Source organism: Oryzias melastigma, linkage group LG18 (assembly GCF_002922805.2).
Source record: "Oryzias melastigma strain HK-1 linkage group LG18, ASM292280v2, whole genome shotgun sequence".
Lineage (NCBI taxonomy): Eukaryota > Metazoa > Chordata > Actinopteri > Beloniformes > Adrianichthyidae > Oryzias > Oryzias melastigma.
In genome coordinates this window covers 6,295,698-6,308,433 of record NC_050529.1, presented here as the reverse complement: position 1 = coordinate 6,308,433, position 12,736 = coordinate 6,295,698, and the positions used below count along the sequence as shown (strand labels likewise).

Genomic DNA, 12,736 nt, shown 5'->3' with positions numbered 1-12,736 from the left:
TTTCATATTTTTCTTACCTTTGAATTAAACTAGAAGATGTGGCCAGAAAGTCATTAAACCTTAAAGAAGGATGCTGTGGCTGAACTGGATCCTGGTATAGATTCCCAAAGTACTGCCACAGGTTTATTCATTGTGTGTGGTCATGGGGTGTATGGGTCACCAAACAGAGAAGGGTGGGTTGTTTGTAATTTGCTTTTTTATAAATAAAGTTTGATTTGATTCTTGGAACCGGAAGTTGAATGTCCATTTGGTACGTCCAAATTCTGTTGGTGACGGGAATTATTACCGTCCGTCAGGAATATACAACGACCACTCGGTAATATATTACTCACTTTAATGCATTAAGTATTTTTCATAGAAAAACATTTCTCTTCTGCTGTACAAAGATACCCAAAGTAAATAAAGTCCCTCATAGAAATACACAGATCAACAAAACATTCCCGGATCAGACGGTGGATCATCCAGAGATCTCATAGAGTCTATACCACACAAAGTATCAGCATCATATCAGACGGGGAAGGTCACAAATGTGTGAATGATTCCTTTAGCAACAGTTATGTACATAAAAGCCCAAATCCAACAGGTACATTCATGAGTCTCCACCTTAGAACTGTAAATATGATGAAGCAGCTTTCCTGGTTTGTGACTCCACCATTTCCTCCAAAGTCCTTATCCTCTACTGCCCGGCGGAGCCGCTGGTATCGTCGCTGTCGCCCTCCCGTGGGGACCCCGGCGTGGACCCGGCGACGGACCCTCCCCCGGCTCCTCCCCCTGCCAGCCTGCGGGCGGCCTTCCCCTTCAACAGGGGGCTGTCGGGGTGGAGTGTGTGAAGGTGCACCGCCAGGTCGTCCTGAGTCCCCGCCGTGTGGCCGCACTCCTCGCAGACGTACAGCTTGTTGCGGCGCTCCTTGTACGCGTACTTCAGCGTGACGCCGTGGATCTTCTTCATGTGCGACTCCAGCGAGCAGCGCTGCGTGAAGGCCTTGTCGCAGAGACTGCACTTGTACGGACGCACGCCTAGAGAAACAAGAAGTTGTATGTTACGATCTTGTGTCTCTACGTCGGTTAGCCGCGATGACCGATAGTGGAAGTACCTGTATGCGTGCGGACGTGTCTCTTGAGGTCGAAGGTGTCGTTGAAACCCTTCCCGCAGAAGGTGCACAGATGTCTCTTGGTCTCGTTGTGACACTTGACGTGTCTGTTGAGCATCCGCTGATACTGGAAGGTCTTCTGACAAACCTGCAGGAAGCAGAACCAGTCAACGCCACGCCGTTCCAGAGAAACACACTGAGACCGACGCAAATGACCCAGACCTGCAGAATAGTTCTTTAAAAACCGTGACCAGCGTCAGACCAATCTACAACGCTCAGGACACCACATCGACCCAAACATATCCATTCAAGGAAGCGCCACAGAAAAGCCTGGAGAGTGTTTGCAAAGTTTGCAGAGATAAGCTTCAGAGTTTGAGGAAATCTAAGCAGGAAGCAGAGCTCCAGGATTGCTCCAGCGTATTTGTTTATGAAAATGATAGAGCCGCCTCCCTACAGTAAAACACGGGGGAGGTGGTGTCATGATGAGCTCCTTCTGATACCGGCATCACTGAAATTCAACAAATAAATCAGGGAATCTGAGACATTTTGGTGTCATTGCTGGAGAAGTCTGGGTTTTAGGTGAGCAGCTGCAGAAGGAACCGGTCTGACAACAACCTGGATCTCACATCCAGCAGCACAAAGGATGAGAAAAACTGAAGAAACTTTCAAGAACTACATAGAAAACATGTTTGCTTAAGGAACCACACAAAGACCTGCCCAAGTGTCTCACTTTTGTTGTTAGGTAACCGGGAAGGTTTTGCCTCAAAATAAAACGCATAACCTCCAACCCACCTGACACACAAATCCTCCTGATGCTGTTGTGGACGTATTTTGACTTTGACCTGAGGGCTGGGTTACCATAGGAACCACCTCAGCTGGGGGCGGGGCTGGATTTGAGGTAGGTGGTATCACAGTGGCTTGTGGCGTTCTTTGCGTTGGAGCGGGAACCGATCCCAGAGTGAGAGCGAGAGGCGACGGATCCGGGGGCAACTCGCCTGTGGTCACCTGTCACGAAGAGAAGCAGGTCAAACTCGAGGCTCCAAACCCGATGGGCGTCCAGAAGAGAAACCGGCTTCCCTCACCTTGATTTTGGCTCGGACGTAGGTAGAACCTCCCTGCGACCTCCTCTTGAGTTCGGACCGCCCCTCCAGGGAACCTGCCGGGCTCTGGGGCCGGCCGAGGATGGTGCTGGACGGCAGCTCTGGCCGTGTGTCCAACTGGGGGTGTTTGGTGAGGCAGAGTGGCGCCGTCTCAGCCGGGCTGGCCTCAGCCTCCAGTCCCAGGACAGAGGAGGGGAAGATGGAAACTGTAGGAGAAAAAAATGTTTTGAGACTTTAAGACCATTTAAGCTTTGAACACTTTCTAAGCCTTTTATATGTTACAGCTAAATTATTTTAGCCACATTTCAGATACAGATACTTAAGCTAAAACCCTTCAAGAAGTAGTCATAAACTGTTTAGGACTGGCCAGGACTAAAACATGAATAAAACTGAGAAAAAAAAAACATCAGCAAAAGACAAATGAAAAGAAAAAGAAAGAATGATTATTATGATTATTCTGTGTTCAGTCCTAAAATGTATTTATTTAGGAAACACAAATTTTAATTCATTTTAACAAAAAACACGGTGGCCGACACTCACATAAATGCGAAAAGACACAACATAGTGGCAAAAGTGGGAGCAGAACAACAAAGGTCGATGCATGACGACAAAAGCAGACAACACAACGACAAAGGCTGAAGCATGACGACGAAGCCAAAAACACGGCGACAAAAGCTGAAGCATGATGACAAAAACCGACAACACAACGACAAAAGCTGAAACATGACGGCAAAAGCCAACAACACAGAGACAAAAGCTGAAGCATGACAACAAATGCTGAAGCATGACAACAAATGCTGAAGCATGACGACAAAAGCCATCAACGTGACAAAACCCAAAGCATGACAACAAAAGCCAACAACACAGAGACAAAAGCTGAAGAATGACGAAAAAAGCAGAGGCATGATGACAAAAACCGACAACACAACGACAAAAGCCAAAGAATGACAACAAAAGCCAACAACACAGCGACAAATGCTGAAGCCTGACAACAAAAACTTTCAACATAATGACAAAAGCCACTGCACGACAACAAAAAACGTCAACACGACAAAAGCTGAAGCATGATGACAAAAGGCAACAACACAGCGACAAAAGCTGAAGCACGACGACAAAACCTGTAAACACAATGACAAAAGCCACAGCACGACAACTAAAGCCATCAACACGACAAAAGCTGAAGCACGATGACAAAAGCCAACAACACAACGACAAAAGCCACAGCACAACCGAAGTGAATAACTGACTTTTTTTTTTTAGTTTCATTCAGTTTCAAAGCTAGCACATCTGCCTCATTGCTTCCAATTTGAAAAAACGTTTGATGTAATTTTGAAATCTCATCATTTGCATAGATAGTTAATCTACAGATCCATAAACAAAACACGAAAATACGTTATACAATTTTTCGTGAAATACAAAACTTTTAATTGTCTTTGGACCCTGAGAACCCGAGATGTTTTTGTTCTTCCACATTTTTATGGCTAATATTTTTGTTCATTTAAGGTATCAGCAATTAAATCATAAAAAAAATGTAGATAACAGCAGCTAAATCAGACCTCATGGTTCTCTGAGGTTAGGGACACGTTAGCTAAAACAAAAAAGTGTTGAATGTTCCTCTAAACTTCAGTTCATGTTTGAAGATGGGATAGGCACAGAAAATGTATTTTTATCCATCCATCCGTTCTCTGAAGCCTCTGAAACCTTTTCATAGTCACAGGGTTGCTGGAGCCTATCCCAACTATTGTTAGGCGAAGGCAGAGCTGCACAGGTCGCCTAGAGACGATTTAGAGTCACTATTAAACCTATGAAGTGTGTTTTTGGACTGTGGTAGGAAACCCTCGGAGAAAAGTTGTGATTTAAAAAAAAAAGACACCAGAGGAAACAACTCAGGTTATTAATAAACCAAATTTCTTTGAAGACCAGGTGGCGCCCTGCAGCCATGCTCTGTAGGACAAAAGGTGGGAGCGACAAACAGAGAAGAATGAACAGAAAATGATTGCTCCACTGCGTTTCAAAACGGCCAGGCGGCCCGCTCCGCTTCATATTTGCACAATCGCTCCATTAGCAAGCACGCAGCGTCAACCCGGAGTATGCTGTGTGTGCATGGGTGTGCTCGCGTCGGGCCTATTGTTTGGCGCAACTTGGGCTGCACGCACACACATGCCTGGAAACGCACGTTTTAGCATTACAGGGAGACTTGTTTGACTAGACGGTCTTGCAGCTCCAGGTTTGTACCTTCCTCAAACAATCCACCTCCGCAGGGCTGGATGTCGCCGTGAGTGTGTGTTGGGCTCCGAATGTGAGAAAGAGACACAAACGCAGTTAGCAGGCGTTCAGCTAAGGAGGCCGGTGTGACCGGCAGAATCACTTGAGACCGCTGGGTCACAATCAGATAAAACCCAAATTTTCATGCAAACGAGGCCCAGCTGCGGCTTTAAAAGCGGGGAGGACACAATAGCTGATCTGTAAACCTGTGGAGCTAACGGTACGGAGCGACACAGGGACGGCTCTGTGCCGCTCCAACGGCACTTCGGCTGGGACCCGACGCAGATGAACGTTTCTCATCCTTCCTGCTTTGTTCCTTTGAAGAATAAACTAGAAAATGGACACTTTTTCAACAGGGTTTGATACTTTTTTAGTTTTAATGCAGGAACTTTTGACTCTAAAGAGCCCACTTTCATGAAAATAGTGTTCTTGTGACGTTTTATTTTATATATAACTTGGTAAAATGCATTTTTGAGTGTTTCTTGATTGAAGAAGACAAAAAAATATCATTTGCAGACATAGGGCGGGTCATTAGCTCCCTGCTCTGCTCCATTCCGATGCACTCACATACTTCCTTGTCCAAGTTTGCATCTAGTTTAAAACCGTAGGCCTAAATAGCTTCAATATTTCTCGCCAATTTTGTTGCACCAATCATGTTAGGTTGGGATAAATAGCGTAAACATCTAATTCAGTTACGGGTGACGGGAAACGAGGCTTTACTCAACGCCAACAATCCCACCAACTACTGACTTATTGCTGCTCTATAGAAACTATGTGTAGCGACTATGACAAAAAATCAAAAGTTGTCGAGAGACTGACGCTGGGTTTTTGTGTGACGTCTACACAAAGGGACTTGGATTAGATCATGCTTTAAACCTTTGATTAATGACAAAAATGTAATTAAATCCGATCTGGCTTATTGAAAGGAAAAAAAGGCACAAAAACGGCAAAAGGCGACAAAAAAAAAAAAGTGGTGTAAAATCAACAGGAATGTCTCCGCCTACAAACGTGGGTGAATTACCTGCCTAATATGACTACAAACAATACTATAATCATAATATACCTTAACATAAACAACAGTTATATTCCAACACTATGTGCTAGAAAACAACAAAACCTGATTGATTTTGGCTAAAATTGTCACCGCTGATGCTTTTCCAATACACCAAAAGATGATCGGAGTGGGACTCTGAACATTTCGGTCATAAAGAAGATTTCAGATGTTGTCGTATTATTCCATGAGGCGATATAAACCAATAATCCTGACTGAATGCAGTTTAAAAAAGCGAGATTTAAAACGTGAAAAAAGCAGGAGCAGCATCATTCTTTGGGCCATAGTAGATAAACAAACAAAAACACTTCAATTTGATGCTTAACGTTACTTCTGCAAGAAATTATTACATACAATGTAACCAAAACACTTAAAAAAACTAAAACTTTTTGGGTTTTTTGCCATTATAAGCCAAAGATTTGATGTCATATCATAATAAAAGCATTAAACCTAGCTAACATTATTTTAGTGCCTCCTTTTATCACATTTATCAAAGCGTTTCCACTCAAAGTTGGCTAGAATTTGTGCTTTAACAATTATTACCTCCTTATATAGTTATTTTTAAAGTCAATCAGAGCTGATCCCATGTGATCCATAAAGATTTAAACTTAAAATTTAATTTTAATAGAAAAAAAAGTCATTTTCATAAGAAAAAGGAAAATACTTTTTTATGTTTGTCGTATTTTTGTTGCTTTACTCAATTAAATTTTAGAACAAATCCAACTTTTGTCAATTTTAATAGAAAATGTGATTAATATGAAAACAAATTAAATTGATTTTTGCACAAATGTTTTGCATTTTCTTTTTAATATGGTCTTTGTTTGCTGGAATAAGTTCAGGAAAGTACTTAAATCTAGATATTTCTTAATGGTACAAGTTTCCATGTTTACAGATGATCCACTTCACATTATAGCTGACGGAACTCTAGAAAGCCCTTCGAAAAGAGAAGAAAAAAATCTGGATTATTGCTGTAAAGTGATAGTTTCTGTGGCGACTGCCTCTGTCTGGACATTTAATCTCATCTTGTATTGTTTGCTCACCCCTCCCGCCACCCCCTTCCTCGCCAACGAACAATGTGTTTATGTGTGTGTGTTTGCAAAAGGTAACGGGCTCCAAATGACCCACGGTCTCTGGTTTTAAAGGCGAAACCAAGAAAAACTCTTTGAGTGCTTTTTTATTATTTGTCATTTGCTAGCATTTATCGACGGAGAGAGAGAGAAAAAAAAGTTGACTGTTAGTTAGTTGATAACGTCATCAAATATGGGGTTTGTGTCTTCGAGTGCATGTTTGCTGAAGGTGTATTGTCTCAAGCGGCGAGCTGTTGGAAGGGTCCGTTTCATTTCTCTCCGTCTAGTAAACATTAACCGAGCAGCAGGTTTAGCACAAACAGTGAGCCTTTAAAATTAAACACTAACGTAATAAAAAGCTCACCGATTACTTGAACACTTGCAGTAGATTAGCCTGAACACTCTAGCATGTTTTATACTTATTTATTAATATTTTTATTTTGAGAAAAATGCATCAAAACATTTATTTTACCTTCAAGTTAGTGTAAAATTTGAAGCTCGTTAGCTTAGCCTAGCATGAAGCTAATAGGGAGGATTAGCAAAAGTAGCTTAGCGTTAAAGTAAAACAGCATTTTCACCTTGTATTATTTAAAAAAGATCATTTACAGAGTACATAGTGACTTAGAAAATGGCAAAAATAAAAGTTTTGATAATGTTTTAACGATTAAAAAACATGCTAAATCATAGAAACTATTGATATAAATCTTTTTATGTTAAGGTAGCAAATCACTGTTTACCTGAAGAGCAAATTAGCTTAAAAAAAACACTAGCATAATAAAAAGCTCACCGATTACTTGAACACTTGCAGTAGATTAGCCTGAACACTCTAGCATGTTTTTTACTTATCCAATAATATTTTTATTTTGCTAAAATGCACAAAAATGTTTGTTTTACCTTCAAGTTAATATAAAATTGGAAGCTAGTCGTAGCTCGTTATTTTAGCCTAGCATAAAGCTAATAGTGAGTATTAGCCAGACTAGCTTAGTGTAAAAATAAAACAGCATTTTCACAACGTAATATTTAAAAACGTGACATATGGAGAATTTACAGAGTACATAGTATGTTAATAAAAGAAAAGCCTTTTGGATAACTTCTAAACTATAAAAAAAACATGCAAGCTTAAATCAGAAACTATTGGTTTCAGTATCTTTTTAGGCTTAAGTAGCAAGAGCAAATTAGCTTAAAAAAAACACTAACGTTATAAAAGCTCATTTGCTGTAAAGTAGCCTAAATAACTTGTTAGCTTAGCCTAGCATAAAGCTAATAGAGAGGATTAGCAAGATTAGCTTAGTGTTAAAGTAAAACAGTATTTTTACCTCATATTATTTAAAAATGTGTCATATGGAGAATTTAGAGTATAGTGTCTTAGAAAAAGGCAAAAAAAAAAATACTTTTTTATCATATAAAATATATGCTAGCTTAAATCGTACTCTAACAAACTATTGATATTTTTAGGTTTAGGTAGCTAATCTCGGATTACCTGAGGAGCAAATTAGTCTCAAAAACACTAACAATAAATACTTTGATTATATGTTAAATGAGGGAGAACATTTCCACAACTTTTGTAGCTCATTCATGAAGCTAGATCCATCTGGCTAGCTTAGCTTGAAATTAAAAACTAAAAAAAGGGAATCAGCTTATGTAGCTTTGATATATATTTCACAAATACAACTGCCACCGTGCAATGGGGAGGAATGGGCAGAATTTTCATGATTTGGCGCGGTCAAGAATGTAGACGGCGGCCGTCAGGAGTCGGGGATGATGTCATTATGAAATCGAGCGAGAGCTGAGCGGCCACAGCTCTGATTGAACAATATCTAAATGACATTTTTATCAAGTATCAATGGCCGTCAGTCGCCCCGCAGCCCTGGGGTGTATAAGAAGCATCATTGGTCATTCGCAACTCAGATTCACAACATTCCTCCTGAGAAAACACGATGGTCCCATTTGAACCTACAGTTAAGTGCCCTCACTGCTACTGTATGATTTCTAATAATCGGAGGGTGGCAGTGGGACGGCAGAACGGCGACAGGAGGGTGGCAGTGGCACGGTGGGACTGCACCACGGCGGCAGGAGGGTGGCAGTGGGACGGCAGCACGGCGGCAGGAAGGTGGCAGCGGGACGGCAGCGGGACGGCAGCGGGACGGCAGTGGGACGGCAGCATAGCGGCAGGAAGGTGGCAGTAGAACGCAGCCTAGCGGCAAGAAGGTGGCAGGAAGGTGGCAGTCTGAAATAGTCCGATCATCAGACACTTTTGGGGGTTTTGAAGACCCTCCTATTAGTCACTTTCCTGCAGCCACACAACCTCCAAATGTGCTCCAGCAGCCACTGACTGATTTAAAAAAAAAAATCATACTATCGCTGTAAAAGTTGAACTTTTTCTTAAAACCTCCACAGCTGCTGTGCGGCGTATAAATGTAAATGCTGCCTCCCAATTACAAATGCTGATTTTGCTGAAAAACGTACATTTACGTTGGCATTGTTGGATATGTGACCATAGTCTCATGTAGCTCACACATATCTCAGATGTGAAGCTAAATGCAGCGAGTTAGCTTAAAATTAAAGGCTAAAAAAGACGATCAACGCTTGTAGCTTTGATAAAAATAGCTGTCTAAATAATAAAAAAATATAAATAATCTTTGATGTTCTACTGTAGAATACCACAGAAACAACTTTAATCAAAGATAATTTTTTTTTAAAAGTGACAAAAATAAGTTTACCTAGATAACGTTTAGCCGTTTAGAAGGCAAATTTCTAATTCATTAACAGACTCAGTACTTTTACTACAACAATTTTGTTATTTATAAATTTCAACATTTAATATTACAAGTCTTATCCTAAATGTTTTCATATTTGTCACTACTTTTTGTCTTTTTTGTTGTCAGTTTGAAGTTAGAAATATTTTTTTGTTTTTATGGAACTTCTCCGAATGTTACTCTGTTCAAAACAATGACTGAAGCATTTTCGTCATTTGACGGTAGCCTGAGGAAAAACCCAAACATACCAAACTCACTGAAACAGTCCAAAAAGGTCATGACTTCAAAATAAAGAACCATATTTTGCGGCAAAATCTGATGTTTTTAAGGCATTTTTCATAAATTTGAGGTTTTTGTTTTTTCTAAAGACATGATTGCTAGTCAAGTTAGGAAACACAAAAGAGCTAAACCTTTAGAGATTCAGACAGGAAGATAAAACTGGTGGAGTAACCTGTTTCTCTGCCGATACGGACGTGAAAATGTTTCTGAGACGTTAACTGCTCTCTTTGTTTTATTTGTTAATTATATCCTCCAAAAAAGTCAAATTTTATTTAAATTTACCAAAAACTCAAATTCCAGGAAGCCGATCTCATAACATTTGGTGTCATTGAAAAGCCCAAAATGTCCTCTGTGGAAGGAGCTGATTCACTGGTAGGTGATAGTTGGAAGATATTCAAGTTTAAAGATATATTTTTGGGTTATTTTGAGCTTCATACTGTGTTAGGGTCAAAAATGACCCGTTTCAAATGGGTCACACAATATGATAGTTAACAGTTTTAAAAAGGCTTAGAAAATAGAAATCTAAACTTAACATGTTCTCCCCAACCTTCAGTAAGTCAGTAAAGGATTTCCAGCACCATGGGGTCATATTGACCCATTAATGCTTCAAAACAACAGAAGATTTGATAACCAACAGCTAAAAATAAAACCCCTCAAACTGGTGGCGTCCTGCGTCACGCTGAAGATTCCAACACGCCTGTCTCCGGGTAAAGAAAAAAAAAATCCTCTTTGTGTTTGTGTGAGCGTCCCTGATTGAAGGCTGCCTCACGCACACGCAAACACGCCGGGCAGGTACATCGAGTAACGGCACATACCTGAAACTGCGGCGGTGACCGTTGTTGGGAGGAAAGTTAACAGTGCGCAATTACGCACGACTGGTTTGGGGGTTTGGTGGATCTGATTTCTCCATGGTTAATATTTTTACGCAACTTTTGTTTATTATTTTTCTAAAATATTTTTTTAACTTTTGTGCATAAAAACGTATTAAACTAATGTTTAATTTGTGGGGTTTTATAGGTTTGCTGTGCGTAAAAATGAATTTCTCGCAAATCCTGAAACACCTGGCTGCTTTAAATAAATATTTATGACAAAAAAGGAAGTCTCTTTTCTTTAAACACACACAGTAACACACACAGACATAAATACACAACCAATAAAGCACCTCTGCTCGGGTTTGTCCGAATGTTCCGGCTTCAAACACGAAGGAGGATGTAGAAGTCAATGATTAAAAGTTAACGGTGATGGGATGAGGAGAGGGGACACACACGTGCACACGCACACACGCACGCGCGGGGGAAAAGAGGGGGGAAGGGAGAGAAGAAGAGATGTTTAGGGTGTAGTCCGTTACTTGTTATCTGATACCGGAGAGCTCTTACAATAAAAACTCCGCCGAGGGCAACAATGGGGATTGTCCTTCATGAAGGGGGGAGATTTCTTGTATTTGGGTAGTGGGGGTGGAGGGGAGGGGTCTCTTTAGTTGTCATTTAAATGAAAAGCAGATGGAATGACAGTTCTGGGACTCCAATTAATTAAAGGAGTGAAAAAAGAAGAGGGGAATCCTGGGAAATACCGGCTGGTTCCGTGTTCCGGGCCTCCCAGGTAGACCAGCCCAGTGATAGGATAATCAGCGCACGAGGAGCCCGGCGGAACAGGGCAGGACGCAGCAATCAGGGGTTGAAGGTCGAGGAGAAAAGCAATTGCGGCAAAGAGCAGATCATAAAAAAGGAAAACAATTTTTGTTTCATGTTTTGTTCATATTTAAGCAAATAAAGTCTCAAAATGATCTGATTTTGACGCAAAAACTTTTAAATCAAGTGTTTCCAAAGCGCGTGTGCGACTTTAATTTAAAAAAACTGAAAAAGTTTGGAGAGCTTTTTCTTCCGTCTCTCCTTGTGGGTCGCTGGGATTCCCGTTATCCGCGTGCCCCGTTACCTCACAGCCCCCTCCCCCCTTCACTACCACCACCTCCACCTGCGACATTCCCCCGTTGATCCCCAAACGCTCGGATTCCCGCTACTTTTCCGTGCGTAAAAACGCGCCACCAGCGAGGACGGAAGAAAGGGAGCAAAGTCGGCGCGGAGACTCACCTGGGATGTAAACGTCCCCGCGCTCGTGGTCGGGCAGCTCGCTCCAGTTCCGCTTTCCGGGCGAAACGTTCGCCTTCTTCACCAGAAAGGCCCTCGGCATTCTGGGCGCGTGAAACCGATCCGCTGCGGGGAAAGGGAGCCACGCAGGTGAGGCTCGCGAGGCAAGGAGGCAGACTCAACAAGGTGTCGCTCCTCTTCCTTTTTTTTGTTTTTTTTTTCCCCTCTTTTTCTCCCCGCTTCGCTCTGAGAGGGGGGGAAGTTACTCCGACAGGTGAGCGAGCTCAGGTGAGCAGCGACGCCAAACCGTGGATCATCCCCGAAATAACGGAGTGGGAGTGGGTGAAGGAGGAGGAGGGGAAAGGAGAGAGAAAAGCTGATATTCCTGATCTGTCACGGGCAGAGGTGGGTCAAGCACAGGTACTCATTTAAAAAAAGCAGGAAACTGGAGGGTAGCGCGCATGCGCCGCAGAAATAACGGTGACAACAGGCCTCCCCATACCTGCTCGACCGGTTTCCTCGTCGTCTCTCCACCTCTCGACATTCTGCTCCAACAATGGGGGGGTGGTGGATGAGGAGGAGGATCTGTGTGCGTGAAATTCAGGTGGAAAAAAAGATTGAAAATCAAATCACAGTTTGACAAATGCATCAATTTATCGTTTCCAACTTGTTATCTCATACGGAAAAAAGACATGCGCAGTTTGTAAACTCTATCAGTAAATCTAAGTAGGTGGTAAACATAAATTGACTTCAAATAAATATAAAAGTAACCCAAAAATATATAAATAATGCTAGAATTTGTGTAAATAAAGGGATTGATTCTACAATTTGGGCTTTTTCTTTCTTTCTTTTTTTTTAGTCTTTTATCATTTATTTTGTACATTTTTTCCCCTTTTATCTTTCAAATCTAAAGTGCTTCCGACCTTTTCATGTTTGATTGTTTTCATTCTCATGTTTTTTATTACCTTTTTATTGCTTTATTTAGGCAATTTATTCTCTACTTTGCAGACGATGACGCTCTCTATATTTAATGTTTGTTTATG

The 12,736-nt window shown here is 41.4% G+C and overlaps 1 protein-coding gene and 1 long non-coding RNA gene across 2 annotated transcripts in view; one reads left to right on the top strand and one right to left on the bottom strand.

Moving 5' to 3' along the window:
* Nucleotides 1–317: 317 nt before the first annotated feature.
* ovol1a (ovo-like zinc finger 1a) lies at nt 318–12,143 on the bottom strand. Its single transcript, XM_024287439.2, has 5 exons — nt 11,697–12,143; nt 2,174–2,397; nt 1,884–2,096; nt 1,095–1,239; nt 318–1,017 (listed from the first exon to the last, which is right to left on the bottom strand). Exons 1-5 carry the CDS (start codon nt 11,794–11,796, stop codon nt 677–679), a joined length of 1,023 nt encoding a protein of 340 aa, XP_024143207.1. The 5' UTR covers nt 11,797–12,143; the 3' UTR covers nt 318–676.
* Nucleotides 11,959–12,736, top strand: part of LOC112155652 — a 1,935-nt gene continuing 1,157 nt past the window's right edge. The window contains exon 1 of the long non-coding RNA XR_002920822.1: nt 11,959–12,098. This is a non-coding gene — a long non-coding RNA (uncharacterized LOC112155652). The remainder of the gene's footprint in view (nt 12,099–12,736) is intronic.